This window comes from Genypterus blacodes, unplaced genomic scaffold, assembly GCF_046128005.1.
Source record: "Genypterus blacodes isolate CSIRO-AG114 ecotype Tasmania unplaced genomic scaffold, CSIRO-AGI_Gbla_v1 ptg000021l_1, whole genome shotgun sequence".
NCBI classification, from domain to species: domain Eukaryota; kingdom Metazoa; phylum Chordata; class Actinopteri; order Ophidiiformes; family Ophidiidae; genus Genypterus; species Genypterus blacodes.
The window spans coordinates 9,183,090-9,204,535 of NW_027466834.1; the positions used below are offsets into that span (position 1 = coordinate 9,183,090).

General features: G+C 40.6%; 2 protein-coding genes across 5 annotated transcripts; one reads left to right on the forward strand and one right to left on the reverse strand.

Moving 5' to 3' along the window:
- Window positions 1–224: 224 nt before the first annotated feature.
- On the reverse strand, window positions 225–8,340 carry asb13b (ankyrin repeat and SOCS box containing 13b). Of its 2 annotated transcripts, none has more exons than XM_076142273.1 (6): window positions 8,203–8,340; window positions 3,045–3,244; window positions 2,773–2,923; window positions 1,634–1,768; window positions 1,265–1,456; window positions 225–1,163 (listed from the first exon to the last, which is right to left on the reverse strand). In XM_076142273.1, the coding sequence occupies exons 2-6, from the start codon at window positions 3,135–3,137 to the stop codon at window positions 1,015–1,017; spliced, it is 720 nt and encodes a 239-aa protein (XP_075998388.1). In that variant the 5' UTR covers window positions 3,138–3,244; window positions 8,203–8,340; the 3' UTR covers window positions 225–1,014. The 2 variants fall into 2 exon arrangements, with proteins under 2 accessions (XP_075998388.1, XP_075998387.1); XM_076142272.1 differs by lacking the exon at window positions 8,203–8,340 and adding an exon at window positions 4,717–5,048.
- tasor2 (transcription activation suppressor family member 2) lies at window positions 5,012–20,851 on the forward strand. Of its 3 annotated transcripts, XM_076142269.1 has the most exons (23): window positions 5,012–5,099; window positions 7,505–7,653; window positions 7,766–7,861; window positions 7,967–8,039; window positions 9,790–9,881; window positions 10,002–10,139; window positions 10,311–10,435; window positions 10,551–10,567; window positions 10,733–10,832; window positions 10,919–11,013; window positions 11,111–11,217; window positions 11,407–11,479; window positions 11,558–11,629; window positions 11,800–11,907; window positions 12,058–13,878; window positions 14,452–15,220; window positions 16,433–16,931; window positions 17,372–18,805; window positions 19,173–19,295; window positions 19,387–19,540; window positions 19,627–19,732; window positions 19,810–19,991; window positions 20,150–20,851. In XM_076142269.1, the coding sequence occupies exons 1-23, from the start codon at window positions 5,051–5,053 to the stop codon at window positions 20,242–20,244; spliced, it is 6,477 nt and encodes a 2,158-aa protein (XP_075998384.1). In that variant the 5' UTR covers window positions 5,012–5,050; the 3' UTR covers window positions 20,245–20,851. The 3 variants fall into 3 exon arrangements, with proteins under 3 accessions (XP_075998384.1, XP_075998382.1, XP_075998383.1); XM_076142267.1 differs by having other exon boundaries at window positions 11,800–13,878; XM_076142268.1 differs by lacking the exon at window positions 5,012–5,099 and adding an exon at window positions 6,752–7,269 and having other exon boundaries at window positions 11,800–13,878.
- The last annotated feature ends 595 nt before the right edge of the window (window positions 20,852–21,446 follow it).

Sequence of the window (21,446 nt, forward strand, 5' to 3'; positions counted from 1 at the left end):
TTCTCTTTCTCTTACTTTCTTTCTCTTTCCGTATTGGCTGCTAAAGATGAGTGAGCATGGCTAATTACTATGTGCTGTATCACATGAATGAATTTAAGTTTGGTTATTACTGTAACCAAACTTGCTGAACAAGTGCATTCATGACTTATACAAAACAATCTAACAAATCAACCTGACAGTGGAGCTGCAATAACAGTTACATTTGAACAATAACATGATGTGGTTGAGTCAAACGTTTGTCAGCAGCAGCCCCACCTCTAACTTCGATTTCATTGGTTCACCTTACAACTAGGTCATGTTCCGTCTGATGGAAGCTTACTTTGGATCCTGTTCTTCCAGTGTGCAGGAATTCATTCATTCATGTCCATGCAAGTTTTCGTGCAACTACAGTGAATGACATCATTATTATCCACAGTATGTTGGTGCGTCTCCTCATTTTGCATTGCAGGTTATGACTGCAGCTGTACATCAGGTGTACAGTCTACAGTTTTGAGGGTAAGAACCATAGTAACTTAACTGGTCAACAGAGCAGGAAACAGTCAGAGAATTATTATTTTAAATAAAATGGTAGTTGTCTTTATTTACAGAACTTCAATATGTGTTATGTACAGATTCATATTAAATAAATTAACAATATTTACAAATGCTTACTCTAATTTAGTTTCAGTCATTAAACCGCTCCATGTGGGTTCAGTAAAGTGCCGTCTATAACAATGATCTATTACAAAGCTCATATTTGAGCTCATACTTCATATTCATATATGAATGAAGATTCATGTTTCTACACATTTAAGTGAGTGAGAAATGTTTTACTTCCTCAGGGAAACAAATAATCACGGTTTTGAATATTAAACCAATTAAATCACTGCCTACTCTCCAAGTCTGACAGTATATTGAGACAGATTTGTGTATGTCTGCTAATTGCCAGACGGCTTCCTGGTGAGTGAGCAGCAGATGAGATCAGGCTCTTTGATTTATCCTTATAGAGCTGTAACTAGAAGTTGCCACGCCTGATTAAATTTCAAAAACTGGAGGTGGCGTGTAAGAAAGAAAGCTTTTCATTCGATTGGGCAAGCCAAGTTTGGAAATAACCTGAAGTGATCTTGTGCCAAGGGCTCTCCTCACAGCCACTCTGCTGATCTGCTGGAGACTGAGAGGTGTGTCTGAAAGAAGACAAGGCATCACAGTTTGTTATTTAGTTTCTCTTGTTCACCCAAAATAATGCATACAGGCTGTGATGGATACTTTATATGTATGAACTCACTCTCACAGAATTCAAGGCAGAGATAAGAGGGAGATCCTAGAATGGTGTAGTGGATAGGTTTTTTGTTCAGATTATCCCTGGCGTACACATTTCCCCCAAACTCCACAAGCAACTCAATCAAGTCCATGTTCTTCGCTTTGGCTGCGTGATGAAGGGCCGTCTCATGTAGCTTGGCAGCATTCACATTTGCCCCTTGAGAGAGAAGACAAACTTGATCAGTGAGAGGCTCTACTGGTGTTCTTGTTTATTATACTGCTTTACTATTATTACACTATACCGACACCGCACTCCATATATGAAAGGAATGAAGTTTCTTGGATACATATTACGTTTTATATTGCCTATATCTGGAGTCAAACATCGACTGACCTGCATTGAGGAGTAACTTGGCGCAGTCATAATGTTGCCTGGCACATGCTACATGAAGCGGCGTTCCGTAGTGGCAGTCGTGGGCCTCCATGAAAGCTCCTCGATCAATCATGAGTTGAACACAATCTGAATTACCTGTCAAGCAACAACGCAGTTTGAAACAGCATTGCTTGAAGTCTTTGCTCTTGAGAACCACTGTATGCACGGTTGCCACACTCATACACATGTTATATCTTGCCATGTAAGCTGAGCTACTGTATGTCCCAAATGCCTTTTTTACTAAGTAGTATATATACGGCAGTCAAATGTGTACATAAACAAACATCACTATATAGCCTTATGTGTATTCGGTCTGCTTTTGAGTGTGATCGTGATAGACATAATTGTCCAGCAATGTAATGCAGAGTGGAAAGGGAGTTTAGGTTAATACTCAGATGGAAAGCACTGTGAACATGGCAGGCAGCTGGCTCACTTCCACTGTGCCAGCACCTCAGATGATTTATAAGACTAGTATGGTAATAAGCCTGAATTAACATTTTCATGTAGTTTGCCATCTTGCTTTTAAAGTGCAATGTCATTGTTCATGTTCATCAGGAATTATTAAGTCAGTTCACAACATCACATACGCAAATCTATTTCCATTTCTTTCTTTTGCACGGGAGCACACTAATTAGTATTAGTGTGTAGTATACCACACTACTGCTATCCCTGGTATCTCTCTAGAATTTGGGATACAAGGTCAACAAAACAAACGTTTACATTGCAGGATAGAAAAGAAGGAAGACTGAGGGCTATTTTCATCAGGCTGTGCTCTTACCGTCACCTGATTAACTAAACTTTGATGTGTTCAGCCATCAAGATCAACTTAACACGCCTGATGAGGTTAATCAGGAGTAGGTGGAGCACAGCCAGATGAATGCCGTGCAGTGGTACAGTGCTGGGAACCACTGCTCTAATGTTTCCCTACCAGTCATGGCCTGTCTTGATTATAACAATTGATTTAATAACAAGGTAATATTTTTCAACCTTAAAATAGAGTGGGTTCAGTCTGCCAATCAAGACTTCTGAAACACAGATATCCGGATGAACAAATTGGCCAAAACACACTTCTGCGTAACGTGTGATCTAACAAGACTCACCTCCCATGCAAGCCTCATGAAGGGGTGAGAAGGTGAACAGTGGAGGATTAACTGTTGCTCCATACTCCAAAAGAAGCTTGATACTTTCAAGGCTCCCAGCTGCACAGGCATCACACAGCGGGGTGCTACCGTCAATGTTGCGCGCATCCACCTGTGTGACACAAAACCCTAATATAATCACACTCAGACCACTCATGATTAAGATGATTTAGATAACAAAGCCTTAGTTTAATTCTTTGCCTTCTTTATACACAGCACTGACTCAAGCTCACCTGTGCACCAGCTTTCAGTAGCAGTCTGACACACTGCGTCTGACCCTGCACGCAGGCTTCATGCAAGGGGGTGATGGAGTCCACGGCCACCATGTTAACTGCTGCACCACCCTCGATCAACTTCTGCAGCTGGACAGCCTTCCCCTGTGCTGCAGCCTCGTGCACTGCTGACCGATCCGTCCAAAATCCAAGACCATGAGCTGCAAATATATGAATCCCATCAAGATTAAGCTTTTATGATCATATGGCATTTATGCTGCTTTTCACATCTTAATGTTTTTTAAGTGTTAACCCTATCATCTTTATGGCTGTCATGATTAATCAATTATAATCGGCAAATGCATGTATTCGATTCTGAACCCACAATTCCGCCCAGTTGGTGAAGCTAAGAGCTAAAGGGGGTGAGAGCAAAAAAAGGGGGAATATTTTGTTCCAACAGTGCATAAAGGAACTTAAATTTCGTAAGAGCACAACCTGGATGCAGGAGCTTTAACTTGACTTCACTTCCGGCGCTGTTAGTGCAGCAGCCAGAAACAGTTGCTGTCTGTCTCCCTGTCCTTTATCCGTACATTCCACTGTTTATTGCATATTTTTGAAGTTTATAAGTACAGTTAGGTAGTTAGTCCCCACAATATGGTGTGGAAAGTTTTTAACACTGTCATTGCTAGTCTACAGTCGCAACACCCGAGTACCTTCATCACTATCTCTGCGGAATCAATCATGCTACGCTGGCTGCGACTCTCCCCACATTCCAACAGTTTGCATGAGGACATGTGAAAAGGGTGCACTGAACAACTGAAGCTGAGGATTAGAAAGGGGAAATACACCTACAGCGGAGAGCTAGAACAAACAATCAAGCAGAACAGCGTGAAAAGGGAGTGGAGGGCCAACAAGTTGAACCTGTTCTTCAACAGGCCCTTTCCCCTCGCCCTCTTGTCTCCCCTCCCCCACTGGTTCTCTCCAACTACCCTCTAGGAATTTGAACACAACAGCTGGGCAGTTTAGAAGAGAACTGAGTTAGACCCAGGCGAGGCAGTAGTTCCCAACGGATTCAGCCTGAGGATACTTAAAACGTGTGGAGCACTCCTGCACATCTTCAACTTGAGCTCGAGTCTGAAGAGGGTCCCGATGCAGTGGAAGAAATCCTGCATGGTTCCTGTACCCAAGAGAGAGAGAGTGCCCCAACAGCTCCACTGGCCACACAACCGGTCACCCTGACCTCCTATTACATGATGTCCATCGAGAGGCCGGTCCTGTCAGACCTATGGCCCCTGGTCAAGCTGGACCCCCTGCAGTTTGATGTTCGTCGTCAAGCTACAAAGAGAGATCTTTGGTGCCCTACCTACATACTACTGTTGTTGTTGTTGTTGTTGTTGTTGTTTCCACTTCTGAAGCATTGTTCTGTAAATCTAATGAAAATCGGGGACTGATTTTCATTAGATTTAACAATAACAATAACATTTAAGTCATGCCAAATGATTAGGCCTCATAAAAATTCATTTCGGCAGCTATTCCAGAGTTTGTGGTGTTATTATTTATCTCTCTCTCTCTCATACCGTTACACATTTCATTGAAAGTATGATGGTTATGACTAGTCTGTACTCTGTGTGTCAAAACACACCAGCCTATTCATTCGTGTTCCTACATCGGCCATGAGCTGTAAGCTACTTACCGATGTCTCCATAGAGGGACGATCTGGTCCGAGTGATGTCCATTTCATTATATTACTTCGCCGTAAAAATATATAGATTCAAGTAAGTAGGTAATTCGTCTTGAAGCCATAAACTAAACAAAAAAGGGGGTGCATTACTCGCAACAGGGGTTCAGCGACAAACACAACACTCCACAGCTCGAGAAAAATAAGCAACCGCGTGGAATTCTGGGAAATGTATGCCGTTGACTCAAACCTAGGGAGAGCATGACTTCCGAGCTCGTTTGGTGAAATGCAGTAGTGAAGGACGCCGGCACTGTGTTGAATTAGTTCCAGTTGTTGTTTTCCTCGTCAAATGAGAGCGTGTATGAGCAAAGACAGTGAGCAAGCCTCCAAAAGCCCAGGTAGGCTTTTTTTTTAAGCTAACCTAGCAAACACTAGGTGGCATGAGACAGCCTACTCTTGTATCAGCTAACAGATGACATGGTGTGTGTGTGTTTTTGCAATTTGAATATCAATATACAGATGTTTTGCTAAAGTAAAGATATCGTCTTAATTTACACTTAAAACTCCCTCTAATGTAAACAGGGAATATTAGATTTTACTATGCTTCTGGTGCTGATCTCAGATTTACGTGTGGTACAGCGGGAAGAGATGTTTCTAAAGGGATTAAATTGCCAAATATAAAATGCATGTCCCACTTAAAATGCAGTTAGTTAATATTCTGAACGAAGTTGTCGCTCTTGTCCACATACTTTGGTGTTTCTTTCCTACCAACGCGATGTTAAAAGTTTGTTCTGGTGTCTCTGTCACTGGGTGCTTGCTCCTGCCACTGGACTGATTTGACATGCATCTGCTGAAAATGTCCCCGTTTTAGAATCTGAGTTGGTAAAATGCAAGGGTTTGTTAGCTCATGATGACATTCAGAAGGTGGTGGTGTAAACATGCCACAAACCTTTTTTTTTTTATTGTTTTACTGTAGCTTTATTTAAACATGATGACACATTTTGAGATTGAATATGATTTATTATCTCTTCCTTCTTTCTTTTATTCAAAGCTCCCCCCAAATAAAGGTCAGCATATACAGAAAATGTAAGCATAAATTCAAGGTCATCTTATTTGGACCACCACATACACACACAGCATCTAAAACCACCTTGCAAGCCCGTTACATCTTACTCAAACAAAGCCGAGATCTGTTGAGCTTACTCTGCAGTACAAGCCCCCAGAACAGGACTATGCATGGGAGACAACAAATTGCAAAGCGGGATCCTCGAGGGGTCAGTTGTCCGCAATGAGGGGTCAGTTATCATACTGGCTATTTTTATCTGTTTTATTTTATAATAATAAGTATGTGATTACATAACATTGCGTAACATCTTCACAAGTTCAGTTGGGAATAATCCTTGCATATGGGTCGAACAAGGTATTTTTTTGTCTTTTCAAAATGTATTAAATGCAGATTTTTGAGTGTGGAATAATGTGTTTGAACAAGTCTTTGGACAATATTGTAACTTAAACCTTAAAGTTCTCTGTGGGCCCTCTAGTCTGGATGATGCAGCATCCTGTTTACTGTTTACCTCTTCACTTCATAATAAAAGTCCCATCATTACACGACAGATTGCTGGACAAGAGTTGTTCAATTATCTTAACAGCTTTAAAACGATTGGTATTTGTTAGATTTGGTTTAGTTTAGAGCTTTCAAACTTAAAAGCAGCCATATTGTTTTAATTTGAATGTGTTGTGATTAAAACACAATTTGAAGTTGGTAATTTAAGACATGTCCGGTTGTTGACCTATATACGTGCATACAGTATCAATTTATAGAAAGTTTGTTGTTAAATAACATTTTTGGGGACAAAAAATGATTTCTCTCTAGCGACCTCTAGTTAATGTGGGTGAGGTGTGGCGTTGTAAATGTCAATTCTCTTCAAAAGAACCAACTTGCCCTGCCCCACGCATAACTTTAACAACTTACAGCTACTGTATGTTGTAGACAGTCCCTAATTCTGAACTCCTCCCTAGATTTGTGTCACAGAGAGCCTTTTTGTGTTTCGTAATCACGTTTTTGTCACGATGTACAGGGACACTAAGAAGTGAAGTGAGCCGGATATGCACAGCCTGAGCAAAACTTACACAGACGCGGTTGTGTAAAGTTCCAAGATGGATGCGGTGGCTCGGTTAGGTTTCTGTTTCTTTTTCGAAAGAGACTTTACACGCGCAGGCTGCCTACGTGTTCCGTCATGAAATGAACGATTGTCGAGCTTTGGAAGCTACGCGTGGTAATCGAGAGATGACAGCACGGTGGATTTAGAGAAGATATTGTTCATTCGCGCTGGCGTTGTCTGATAGTTTGTAACTTCCTGGTTGTCGCAATAATATGTCTGTCGAAACTGTCGCCGAAACTGAACCGAGTTTCTCTGGATTTTGTGATACTGGATTTATGGGACCTCGTAATTCTGTTGGAATGTTTCAAACCGGAGAGAAAACTTTTCAGCGAAGGGCCAGGGCGAAACTTCAGACTTCACAAGGTTTCAGCAATGGAAAATAACCATGTTGGTGCCTGTGATGAAGGTGATACGCTTTCCTTCCCCCGGTGTGGCTTTCACTTTAGGCGACATTTGCTCGGCTTTGATTTTGCCTTTATCGCCAAAGACCCTATTACAAAACAAGTTTTTCCCTACGTAGCCAAATCATTCCCAGTCTTCTGAAATCCTTTTCCCTGCTCGAGAAAACAAATTGCCTGATTGTGTCACTGTAACGCGCGCGCGTGTCATACATGTTGTAATGGCTCTGTGTTCACTTTTAGGTGTTTTGGTTCCAGTGTTAGAAAGCTCAGACTTCTTCCGCGACAACATTTTGACCCCACTTCAGAGTTCTTACTTGCATGACGAGTCAAAGCAGTGTTTCACCTACAACTCAGCTATCCTCATAAAGAATCCTGTCCTGGAGGAGAAGGTCAGTCCACAATCTTAATTTGTATTTTCGTTGAAAGATGATAATGTAATGTTGTAGTTGTAGTAAAGTTTTACATTTATAATTTCAAAGTCATTTTCTTCTTACCTGATAGTACGATTCCTTCCGAGCAAAGAGAAGAGCAAAAGGGTACTTGGAGAAGGATCTGAAAGAATCCTATGGTTTTTTGCTATTTGATGATGCCGACAAGGTACAGTACAGACCCTAGAAACCCTTACACACATGAAAAGAAAGAAAATGACACATTCCACAAATGATCAGCTTTGCTTACATGTCTGTTTTTACCCCTTTAAAGGCAAAGCTCCTCAGCAAAACTGGTGTGCTCACTGGAAACAGCACATGCACAATTCTGGGAGAGCCTTCCAAGGGTAAAAGATGATTTCATTTCCCCTTCATAACAAACACTTAACAACTATTCCTACTCCCCCAGTGTTAGTGTTGAAATATCTATGAGCTGATGCACAGCTGTGAACAACAGGTCAGATTTGTATACAGGCATCGTTAAAACATGAAACATATGATAATACTTACCAAGAATTGTGAAAATCCATCTGTCTTTAGTCTCCCTTCCACTTTGAAAGTGAAAGCCAAGTCGGTACCTCCTGAGATTGTTGGTGATTCAATGTGAAACAGAAACTGCAAGTTAACACCAAATAAGGGTATGGGTTGTGTTAAAGTGACGGATGCATTATTTGCATTGTAACCTTTCATGTTATTCCTATTTTTTTTTACACAATTTGTACAAGTTGTTTTCAATCAGTATTAGATGGTGATCTGCCTTTTTCCTAATCATTTTCTCTATGTGATATCTTTCCTGGCTTTAGTAGCACAGCACCTCTGAAAGATAACAAAAGAAAGACCAAAACTCATCAAACCAGTTTTGGCTATTTGATTTACTTCCTATGTTGAGATTTGAAACCTGTTGTTTTCAATGAGCATGTGACCTTCAGTGTTGTATCAATTGACAACCCCCATTCAGTTTGTCGCACCCAGATTTACAAGATAATATGGTATTTTATACTGTTGGTGTGGTGTGTCCTTGAAAGTTGTGACACATTCACCTTTGTACTTGTGGCTTTGCTATTGCGGGTTTGTCTTCACATGATAAGCAATAAGCAGAGGTGGGTGTGCCATTATTGTGTACTGCGAGTAAGGGCTGTTATGATCTGATCCAATTTGATTCTGATTCTTTGCGTCACAATGTCATTCAAATCAATTCTCCAGTTAACGCAGACTGCCATTCAGAACAAGGCAAAGAAACCACAGGTTAATACAGCCTTAGTTTTAGTCAGAACTTGAGCAGCAGCAGTGCAGTGTCTCTCTCTACCCTGCCTTTTACCTTTCAACTCATGAGAGAATAGATCAACACACCACGACCACACAGTACAACCTACACACCATTGACCTTTGCTGACCGTAGTGACCAGAAAAGTGGAAGAAACACAAGTGCATTGAGAAAGAAGCCAACTATTTTCACAGTTCCTGGAGTAGACTAAGGGCTTTGGGTGCGAGTTATATGTGGATGGCTAACAAGCCAGGTGGGAGAGGAGAGGACAGAATAGATGCAGAGAGGACACCATTTCCTCAGTTTTGGAAAGGGGGCTCCTGATAGGCTCAACATGGTTCAACCTGTTTTGGCAGTCTCTCTTAAAATTCTTGGTTCTTTGATGTCATAGACTGAAGAAAACATCAAGACAACGCTCAACCAAATGCCACAGATGATCGATTAAATGTTCTTCAGGTCCATGTAGCAGAGAAAATAGTAGAAAAATAGTTATTGATGATGTAAGCAAAGGCTCAACTTCTTCTCCAGAGTAGAACAAGAGCAAGTGCCTTCTTCTGCCTCTCACTGCAATATGTGACTACCCTGGGTTGTTCTTGTGGACATATGTCAGTATTCCAATGTGCTGACCAAAGCCACAGATCATCGGTAGAGTAGGCAGCCAGGTAAACAATGTGCTTATTGCCCTTCACAGTGCAAATACTGCTTATCATGTGAAAACGGCCTGTGTGTTTGTTAAGCAAGAAATTTGAGAACTAAAAAATATCTAGGTGCATGGAAGAGGTCCTCTTGGTTTTGATGTGATGATAAATGAACCTTTCTTTGTGTTTATACAGGTGTTTATATGTCAATGTATTCTGACTGCCTGGATCTGAATTGCTTTTATCACGGGAAGTCTGGACACATTGCCATAATCAAACTCACAAAGGTACTGAAACACCCAAACAAAGTCATGGTGGAAATGATTTTAGACGTAACGGGGCCATTGTGGTCAAGGTGGGGAAAATGTAGTTTCTTGAAGTTAATCGTACTTTGTCATTACCTACAGGGTAAAGTTAAAGAGGTTTTAGAGAACTACACCCAGAGTGTCACTGAACCATCTGTTGGGTTTGACTGCCATGTGTCCGAACAGTTGTCTTCAGTGTCTACCAACACCAGCTCATTTCTTGCCTTTGAGAGAAGCCAGGTAGGATTCTTGCACTACTCAACCTCAATTATTTGATGATAACTGATCAATTGTTTAGCATTGGCATCTGACAGGCTGCCATGACTTCTGCAGTATGTGAGGATAGTATAGCTGAGCAGGAGATTTGCCAGGACATCAGACAAATCAATTCCTCTTCCTCTGGTTTTGCAGTATTACTTGTATGAGCTGCTAGAGGACGGATGTGAGACAGCTGAAGCTCCCAGCCTCGCCTGTCCCTTTGCTATTGTATCATTTTCATATACAGTAAACAGAGCACTAGAACCACCAGGAAAAAGGTAGGCACTGTCTCATTGTACTGTTATAAGCAAATGCAATGTAAACTGACCATTTTACACAAGGCATCTCAGAGTTGGAAGTTATTCATTATGTGTTTCCAAATTCTCTTTGCAGTGAGGAGAAAACAGTTGGTAGGTAACTTGTAATTCCTGGTGAAAATAGTAGAGCTCTTTTTCTCTCTCACACTATCTAATTTTCTCTTTTATATTACTAACAATACATTTAAGTTGCTGCTAGAGGACATTGATGAATGTTGGTATCATTATTCATTTTTATATCTGATGATGGTGTTTCAGTTTGTCATTATTCGCAATGGAAGGGCCAACTCCAGATAGACTCATATCTCTTTGATGTTGGGCTAAGGTCTACAACAGGAATCTTGATCCCTGCCAAGCTGTAAGTTTAGTTCGGACTATTAGATAATGGACTTTGATATCTTCCTACCAAACATGTATACATTTATACTTCTGTTGCCTTTGAAGTCCAGCAGTGGTGAAGGTTGACAGAGCCATCTCCATGTTAGATCTGAAACGGTTGTTGCCAAAGACGATCTTTGAAACCCGTTTCTCAGGTGAAGGTGGGTTTGTCAGAACTTAAGAAGATGTTTGAGTAATAAGTTAAAACATCCTCGGATTTACAAAGGTTTCACTTATTTGGCATATTCTGTTCTTCAGTTTCTCTGGACGGTAAACACTGCAGTCTGTGTGAATTGGTTCCTTCTGCGGAAGAAGAAACCAAGTCCGTCTCTCGGCTTATCCACGAGCTCAAGAAGAAAGATTTAGTGAGTTTCCTATTTTTTCAACCATAACGACAAATGTCCATCAAAGTTTGTTGTACCCCAAAGGGAAAAGTCTTAAAAATGCTTAGTTTGTTCAACTCACATTTTTAACGCACATCTGAAGTTATAACGTGTATGAATACCTAGAATAAAGAGAAAACATTTTATGAATCTCTGTTTATTTTTGTACAGGCTCTTACTGTTCCACTGAATGATGGTGGTTTTCTTGTGCTGTTAGATTCATCACATTTCATCACAGATAATGGTAAGATTTGTCTATCTGACGTGTTTTTTGTTCGATTTTTAGTTTTTCCGTAACTAAAATTCTGAATGTCTTTCCTAGGTATTGGATCCAGTGGAACAGGACTACTGTATGGCATATTTGTGTTTCCAGACTCGAGAGCTATTTTGAGAGGTGATGACACATGTTTTAGAGTGGATATTTATTTGATAGATATACACATCAGTTTAAGTGGCCGTTTTTATTTGTTGATGTGCAATACATTTCTGCTTGTCACGCATGAGTGATATTCATAATTATAAAAGTGGAAATTACAACAATCATTATTTATTCCTTTGTCACAGACACAACAAGTGGCCAGAGGAAGCCCTCCATTTCCTCTGAAATTCTGCAGGTTCTACCAGCATTAAGTTATGCAGAGGGTGAAGTGGACAAAACACCCATCAAACCAAGTGAGGAACTTTGTGAAATAATGGCACAGCATATGCAGAATTATGCAGCATTGATAAATCCTGGCCCGGAAGCAAGTCCCTCTAGGGAAGTTAGCGTCTTTCCAGATGACCAGTATGATTTACCTGATGCCCCTGCACACCTTTATGCAGATCAAAAGTGGACTAACAAAGCTTGGCAGGGCTTCAACTCGTACTTGAGCCAGCCAGTCTCCTTTCAACTACCTGTGTCCAGGGCGTCCAAAATCTTGGCGGCTGGATTAGAGGAGCGAGGCGAAGATCTTCGTGATGACGTCTACATCTGTCTCTCATCTCCAGAGGAGTCAACATCCAGTGCTGCTAAGATTGAGTCAGAAGACCAGCCAGGATGCCAGGAATCAACTGGGCATCCTGAGACATTTGTAGAAAATCATTTACAGGGTGAAGAACAAGATATAGACTCAACCATATTACCTCAACATGAAGAGCCAAATGTTTTGCCGGCTGAAGATGTCACCAAAGAAACTGAGACACCTGATCTGACAGTGCTGAACAAGACTGATATTGGGGCAAAAGATGTCTCAGTTTCTCTAGCATCAGTTGACCACCCAGCAGAGTTAATAGTCAGCATTACCTCTGCAGAGAGAACAGCAGCTGGTGTCACTGAGAACAATGTTGGCGTCATCAGTGCTATGTCAGCAACAAAGCACAATGAAATTCAGATTTCTGATGTATCAACAAAATCTGTCATGGCACAAGTTAACTCTGCTAATGAGGCTGACGAAAAGCAATCTAAACCTGGTCTACAGACTTCAGTGGAGGAAGACTTCTCCACGAATGAGAAGCATGACCAGGACAGGCAAATCTCAGGCCATTCAGAGTCGAGTGAACCCTCGCATATTGCTTTGATGAAATCACCAAGACTTGGTTTCAAAATGGGAAGACCATCACCTAAAATTAAATATATGAAGTCTACAGACGTAAGCATGATGGTAAAAGAACCACAACCTGGAAATCGAACTAAGGGAAGCATCCTTTCAATGGAACCTGATGCATTTCCTCTGAGAAAGAAAATGGAACACTGGGATTTACAGCCAATAAATACCAAATGTGGAAGACGTTTGGTCCCATATGGTTATGCTGGCCAGTGTTTTAAGTCTTTAAAGAACAAACAGGAATCTGCTAAAGTTGAACATCGCAAAGACAACATGTTGGCTGAGTTTCTGATGAAAGCTCCCAACACAGTAGAAATGGAGCAGAATTCTGGCACTGCTCTAGAAACAACATTGGAAAAGACAGCGACAATATCAAAGGAAGGAGGAAACCTTCAAAATACAGTTGTGGGTCATGCTGAACCCAGCAACTTGAGACAGTCAGGTGGTCATGGTTCACCGACACAGAAGTCGGAGCCTAACGAACATCCTTCAGCAAAAGCAGATTTGACACGGATTCAAATGGACTCAACCACTTGTTCACTTGTTCAATCTTCTCAAGAAAAGCACACTGATCGTCCCCACTCAGCAAAGTTATTAAAAGGTGAAATTATGTTGAGGAAATTAAAGTCTGTTCTCTTAAGGGGAAAGAGGAAAGTAAATGACAGCATGTCAGAGAAACCGGCTCCAAGCGGTCCACACTGTCTCAAGAAAAGCAAGGAGGACGCCGAGAATGAGATGTTGAAGAGTAATGACACGGTTAAAACTATACCAGGCCCAAATGAGGAAGCTTCTGCTGAGGAAGTTTCACTATCAATTGATCCGCAGTTTGCACATGCCCTTGGTTTAACCCCAAAAGAAGCACCAGATAAGTTACAGAATACCAAGAGTCAGGATCCTCAACTGAGAAGAAATCTTCCAAAAATACAAGAACAAACCAGTTTAGACAAACGGGCTCAACCTCAAATCACACAAAGCTCTCCTTCAATTCCCCTTGGAAAGAGTAGAATGAAAACCCTCAAAAAGCGTCAAGACATCCCAGCAGAAAGTATAAAAAAGAAATGTAAGTCTTATTTCAAAGCTTGTAGTATTGAAATGCTTTATTTGTGTGTGTGAAATGTCTTGAGGCTGACTATAACTGGCTTTGCGGTTTCTTTCTGTCACATTTGCTTTTGCCCTTAACCCCTTAACCCGTTTAACACTGCTATATTCTTTACTGGCTTTATACTAAACTGATAGTATATCTCTTGAAATATTGCTCATTCGGTTTGTGTATACTTATAACACACATTTTCATTACATCAACCACGCATTACGGTCTTTTGAGACCTTAATGCAGACACATACAAACAGGAAACACTAGTATCTATGCCACAGCTGCACTTTGGTTAACATCACTAGTTTTCAGTTTGCTTTAGCTTTTCCTGCTTCCTGTTTCCAGACCCCTGCACCTGTTCCTCTGACTTAACATTGCTATAACATATAAACCCATCAAATGATAACAGCATTTTGGCAAATACTTCAGAATTTCAATATATTTGTGAAATCGTCAGCTAACTAAATTGCTTTGCTTGCCATGTGCTGCTTTTTTTTTTTATGCAGTTTCTATTTTTTCTCCTGTGCTTTATCTTCACAGGGTGGTTACATTTTCAAACGCCATCTTCCGTTGCCAATGAACAACTGAAAGTCAAAGGGAATACAAGGGACAATTCAGTCAAGAAGAATCTGAATGAAAAAACCTCCCCGGCTTGCTCGTCAACAGATGCGTTGAACTTACTTGCTGACTTAGCACTTGGTTCTAGTAATGAACAGCAACAAGCAAACCCAGCACCTGAGAGAACAACTTACTTAGGTTTGGAGTTACTTGACAATACAGAAGACATGACCAGTGCGGACCAGGAATCAATACTTCATACTCTGCTTAGACACCCTGCTGCTAGACCCAACCAGAGTCTTACCTGTCCTTCGCCTGACTGTCCTTCACCAAAGCATCCTGTGGAAACAACTGATGTAGATATGGTTGGATTAATAGGTAAAGACCACTCTTACTCATTGCCGCCATCTTCCTCTCCACAATTGGGTTTGCCAGGTACACCCTACAAGGTACCGCTTGTAAATGGTTCTACAGAATTCCAGCCTCATGGCCATGGGATGGGTGACAGTGGAATTCAGACACTGGCAAACATAGGCAGTCAGGAAGATGGAAGTGCCCACGACCACGGGACTCCAGAATACCCCCAAAAAACCCTGGTCCACAGGAGGAAGTTCCAACATTCTCGCCAGTTTGTCAGCAAGGATGGATCCATTCATGTCACCAGGGTGTGGGAAGACGACTATGACTTTCACGCGGACAGCAAGTTTACAAATGACTTAAAGGATAAAACTGTCATCCGAGCGCTGCATGGGTATGTATAAGCAGGGCAAATTTAGCTCAGTTCAGACACAAGGGCAATTGAAAGTGCTATACACAAGATAAAATGCATTAAAACAAAGATGAAAAGACAATCAGAACAAAAAAGCAACGTGAAAAAAGGTGTAAAATCAGGAAAATAATCTATATTCCAGATATTTCATTTGGTTTAAATCAAAAGCAGTGTCAAATATACAATGTCTTAAGTTTTCAAGAGTAATGGAGCAGAGAAACCACAGGCCGCCTCACTGTGCTTTGTTCTGACTCTGGGAAGAGAAAGCAGACCAGAGCCAGGCGACCTGAGATGTCTGGAGGGTTCATATGACAGAATCATGTCAGATATATTTTGGTCCTAAGCCATGCAAAGCTTTATAAACCAGTAAGAGTATTCTAAAATCAATCCTGTGACACTCAGGCCGGCAGTGCAGTGATCAGAGGACTAGAGTGATGTGCTATGCTTTCTTAGTTTCAGTCAGTTAGTTAGTTTTATACTTATTTAACTGGCGGAAATTGTGGCACACCCAGTCGTTGATATCTTCAATGCACATGTTTAAGGAGTCAATTGGCTTGCAGACATTTTGTGAGATGGCTATGTAAACATGGGCGTTGCCCGCAGAGTTGTGCAAGAGACTGTTGTTTTTGCAAAATGTAAGCCCGTGGGAGCATATAGATGTTAAATAATAGGGGCAGGAGGATTGAACCTTGGGGAACTCCACATGCCCTCTTTGTTCTCTCAGACTTTCTGAAGATTTTTCTGGTGAAAATTCTTGTTTGAAGCACAGCAATCATCTGTAACAATTTATGACAGTCTGTATACTCATAAAATATAATGCTTCATATAATTTAGTTCTTTGCTGGAACCAAAGTTCACAATCCTGGCAATGTGGTCAAAAAGTCAAAGAGAAACGGGGTAAGAAGAGATAATTGAAGGCAAAAGATACGGCAAAGCAAAGCGTGTGATTTATGCAGGGAATGTCAACAAAAAGAGAGATCTTAACACTTTAACACTGCTCACCTCAGCATTGTGAGGGCTTTATATACTATACTGATTAGTCTTGAAACATTGCTCATTCACTCACTTTATATCTAGTTTAGAAATGTGCTATGTGGTAAAATGTACATTTAGTTCAAATAGCATAATTTTCTAAACATGAGGTTGTTATGTTTGGTCTTGAAAAGTTATTATTGTACATTTCTACCTTGACAGGCCCTGGAATTCTACTGTTCCAGAAACCACCGAGGAGGTTGAGCTCATCATCCACATGTGGATAGGTCTGTTCTATAGCCGATCAACAAGCAGGCTCTTTCACATGGACTCAGATATTACAGACCTCCTCTCAGAAGACAGTGACAAAATGGAAATGTCCAGTGTAATGGCACCAGCTGCAGCTGAGTCTGAATTGACGACCAGGTCATCTGATCCCTTACCTGCGTTAACTTCAGACACCTCAATTTCACAAGCTTTGGACCTGAGCAAGAAAGATGCATCCGTCCCAAACGAAGAAGAATCTAAGACTTTGGACCAGTCGCTGAGCAACTCTGAGGAAGAGACGGTCACTGCAGAGCCACGAGTCAGCAGGAAACAGATTTCTGCTTCCTGTGAGCACACAGAAGACACCGAAGCCTTGAGTATACTCGAGCCATCAATGGAAGTATTTGAGAAAGGAACCTTACTTCTACATCCAAGTCCAAGTCCAGCATTCAAGGTTGGTTTTACTGTTGCCCCTATTTTTAAGACATAAATTATGGTCATTTATTTGGAGTTTACATTTTCAGGTGGCTTTTGGAATATACAGGAATACTGAAATTCATGCCAATTGTATCCCCAAATATCAATATCCAGACTACCAGAGGCATCTTATATAAAATGAATGGATGTCATGGGTCATCATTACATGTTGGACACAATTGTTATGCATGGCATAATTAGTAACAGGGAATGAAAGTCCGTAAGCCACATGTAGCCAACATGACAGCACAAATTATGACAGTGTATGCCAAACAAGTAGGAGAAAACCAGAAACAGTCCTAATAAACAGATCCACTCTGGGAGGGTAAGGTACTAACTTCCAACTACAAAGTAGGGTTACTGTCTGAAATGTATAGAACTGATTTTAATCGTGTTCACTTTTTGTTTCTCATTCAGTATTACAGGGAGAAGAACACAGACTGGATCCCACTGAGTGGTGATGACAGAAGCAACTCTAAAAATAGATCCCCTGTTCCTTTAGAAGAAACCGACTGTCAAGAACATACTGAGCTGGTGTCTTGTAAAACAGATGAAGTGCTAATTTCCTTATGTGAAGAGATGTCAAATGTATGTTTTGAGACAGAGAATTGTTTGACCTCTTCTGGAACCAGTCACCTTTTACATGGATCTGAAACTGGAACAAACACGATAAAAGAGTCCTTTGATAGTCCAGAATCTACAGAGATGGTGGAAAAAAATGGAATTGATTCATCAGAAATTGTGGCAGACAAAGGTGTGAATTCCAACGGTGAATCAGACAATGGACATGAATCCAAAGATGGGGAAAATGGTCAACTTGAAGAAACCTCAAGCCAAGATGCTCCACTAGCAGAGACTACAGAAGAAGATATCAAGATTGATGCAATAAATGAGGGATCAGAAACGAGTCATAATGGAGTGGAAATTCCATTTATTGGAAAAGCAGCCTCCTGGCAGGATACTTTTCTCCCACTGGTCTTACTCTCACAAGCCACGGATGAAGAAGTAATTCAAAGCCATGACAAAGTACCATCTATCGGTGGAACTACTTACCACAAAGATATCCTGCCCACAGCGGTATACGATTCATCTCAAATGAATAGGCTAAAAAGCAACCAGCCACTAGCGGTCTGCAAAGAAAGTGCGTCTGATGACAGGTGCCCCACACCAACTATAGATGAGAAACCATATGAGCAGGTTCCTTGGTCTGACCCATGTGGTAGGACTTATAGCGTATGTACAGCCAACAACTACTGCTCAAAGGGACCGTGTTCTTTGCTTGAGCACGTTTCTCAGAGGTGCATACAAAGTGACCCAATTCTTGCTTCAGTGGAACGAGAGCATCTCATCTTCTCTGAAAGAATGAAACAGCTTCTGAAAAGAAGCAGGAAAGGATGCATCCACTGTCAGGACCAACGCGACAAATCAAACGTATCGTCTTATAGTCCTCTGACTGTGCAATTTTCGTCTCTAGAAGAGCAGGTGGATACAGTGGATCACTTGGCGGAGATCCCACCTCTTGTTGTTCACACAACTACAGGAGACGTGTCTGAGAGTAGACCATTGACAGATCGTATAAAGGAAGAGAATACTTTGACTCCTCAACCGTTACCTGATGGAACAGACAACTCCCATCACACTGGGGCTTCTGGCGTGACTGCAGAATGTTCCAGGCTGTACGAGGCCATGATGGATGGTGTCTGTGCTCGCAGAAAGCTCCCGTCTAGCAATAATGGCTCCCAAATGGAGAAAGCTCACCCGAAGCCTTCAATTGTGGAAGAGTCCTGCAAAACCAAGTACAGGTTCTTCATATTGGTCACATCAAATGACATCATCTTTGAAAAGACCACGGTAAGATTTATAATTATTCTATGGGTTTTTTTTTAGCAAATCTGATTTCTTTCAAGGATAATAGTACTATTACCCTTTGTTCCTGAACAGATGAAATGCCTCAAGAAAATATACAACAATCCCTAGAGGTTTTTAAAAGTGTGAACGATCTGGACAAATATCCAAAACCTTGAGACATACATCATCATAATATACTGTATCATTATAGCCCAATATAGCCTTGTAAAATCTATTTTGTTTGGGTAATATTTTTCCTTCTGACACCCTTTGTTGTTGGTTCATGCTTGTGCTAGTGGACTTATTTAGATCATAGTAGCAGTAACTGTGTTTTGTTCAGCGAAATTGACTAAGATCTGTCTTTCAAAAGGCCCAGTTAGAGGCTGAGGGGCATACTGCAGTACAACCATCCCACTTCTTTGATGGTGAGGACACTTCTTCAACTTTACTCATCATCCTCAGGAATGAAGACATTGCAGAGCACATATGCGAGGCAAGTCACCAAACAATGTAAAAGAGTTTAGCGGTATTGACAAAAAAATAAGCTATGCATTCATAATTGTTTTCTCCATGATCTATCTCAGGTTCCACACTTGCTTGAGCTGAAGACATCACCTGGTGTCCTCTTTGCTGGAATTGACGAGCCTGATGATATAGTGAATCTTGCCCATCAGGAACTCTTCACAAGAGGAGGGTTTATTATGTTTGACAGAGCAGCACTGCAGCCCCTAAGCTTGTGTATGCATAATTACTATTACCAAATGCCAGATTAGAATTTATCATAGTTTTAACTCATGACCTCACACTTTTTAATGCATTTTTAGGCAACATGAGGAAAATATCGGAAATAGTGCAACAGCTAAACACAATGGGGAAGTGGAAATGGATATTGCACTACAGAGACAGTCGTTGGCTGAAAGAAACTGCATGGTAGGTGTTATTTTTAAGGCGACAGTTACGATAAATAAATGGCTCAAATAACCTAAAACTGCTCTTTTCATGTCCAGGCGGAATGCAGAGGCAAAGAAGAAGAAGGACTTCCTAACTTGCTGCCAAGAAGATGGCATGCTGGAGGTCTTGCCTTACCATGAGTGTGACCTGAAATCAAAGGATCAACCAAATTACCTCACATGTCTGGTGCATTTGCAAGTCCAGCATATTTCGTCTCGTTACCCTGTTTTTGTTACCGGTGAGACAATCGTTGTTTTTGATTGTAATTGTGCCCGTAAAAATCAGTAATATTTATTTAAAATGATTTTGTCCCTTACAAATTCCAATAGCACATTTTCAGTTCTTTCCCCAAGTTTGTTCAGTTTGTTTACTCCATTATGACTCTTTGTCTTACAGATACAACGGATGGTACATTTGGGAAGCATGGAATTTTGACAATGACTGTCAACTCTTTCATGACAGTTTCTCCACGTGAAACATTTCCCGTCTAATGAAAATGGCGTGACATGACGATGTTGCTTAATTCAAGTGCGTACGAATCGTAATCAAAATTATTTGGATTCAAGGACAAACCAATAATATTGGGATAACAAAACTGCTACATTTGTATGCCTTTATTACTTAATTAAACACTTAAACTTTTTTGTATCCATTTGGAAATACCCAGTTCTTTAACCTGGTTGTAGTTGTTATTCTTTCATGTTGGTTCGTTTGTAAATTTACTTATGAAGACAATGGATAGAGTTCTATCAAATGCTAATGTGCAGGCAAATGTCAATATGCATTATATGCTTTTTATTGTAAACTTCAAATGTAATGTTCAAAATGTGTATATTTAGTTTTTCATCCTGACCCAATACACGCACATCCATCCACTGCTTCATCCAAGCATGACAACAAAGCTAAATGAAATAGTTTTATTCTGAAGTGGTGCAACTCATTCACCGTTTTTTATTTTCTGGAAATAAAAAACAACTACATGCTTTTATAGAGTTTATAATTAAATTATGGTTCGATTTGTTCTCAGTTGTGTTTTCGAATTGTACATTGTACATTGTTGATCATCAGTGCAAAGGCTGAATAAAAGTAGTTTTTAAATGGAGTGTCCTTACAACAACAAGACCCCCAACTGCTGTGGTAATGGTACAAAGATGAGATAAAGCTTTCTGCAGAATGAGCTCTCAACAAAAATCTTTAGGCTTGCTACAATTTGCAAACACAGAAATAAGTTGAAGCCACGTATGGTTTCTCCATTAAATGTCAGCCTGTGAATTGTTTTAGAAAGACTTTCGTGGCAATATGATTTTAATTTTTTTCTATTTCTTTTGTTGGTTTAGCTGAGTATTCCATATAGCTCCATTAGGCTCCCTTATTAATACACGAAAGTGGGAGACTCTAACTTTCTTCATATTAATGATTTCCAAAGTCCATAAGTCAAACCTTTTTTGCTTCTTAGACACATTGCCACCTAGTGATCATGTTAAATTCTACATTGCTGGAGAGTCTTAACATTTACCTCCAGTCGGGAATGTAACAACGTGTATCAACTCGAGTTTGCAAGTGCAAGTTTAAGGGATTGGGACTTAACTTGTGCTGGGTGCAAGCTGAAACACAATATGACAACCCTGAGTGCAAGTATTGAACATTAATTAATTCTCTGGTTTGTGGTTAATGATTTCATTTGCAACAATAT

What these genes read in the sequence shown, in the direction of transcription:
- asb13b (XM_076142272.1), bottom strand. Translation starts at nt 4,759, where the DNA reads ATGGACATCACTCGGACCAGATCGTCCCTCTATGGAGACATCG. An exon ending in GTCCCTCTATGGAGACATCG is followed by an intron (nt 3,245 to 4,716) that starts GTAAGTAGCTTA and finishes ATATATTTGCAG; the next exon opens with CTCATGGTCTTGGATTTTGG. An exon ending in TCATGAGGCTTGCATGGGAG is followed by an intron (nt 1,769 to 2,772) that starts GTGAGTCTTGTT and finishes GTTGCTTGACAG; the next exon opens with GTAATTCAGATTGTGTTCAA.
- tasor2 (XM_076142267.1), top strand. Translation starts at nt 5,051, where the DNA reads ATGAGAGCGTGTATGAGCAAAGACAGTGAGCAAGCCTCCAAAAGCCCA. An exon ending in CTCGAGAGCTATTTTGAGAG is followed by an intron (nt 11,630 to 11,799) that starts GTGATGACACAT and finishes CCTTTGTCACAG; the next exon opens with ACACAACAAGTGGCCAGAGG. An exon ending in GTCCAAGTCCAGCATTCAAG is followed by an intron (nt 16,932 to 17,371) that starts GTTGGTTTTACT and finishes TTTCTCATTCAG; the next exon opens with TATTACAGGGAGAAGAACAC.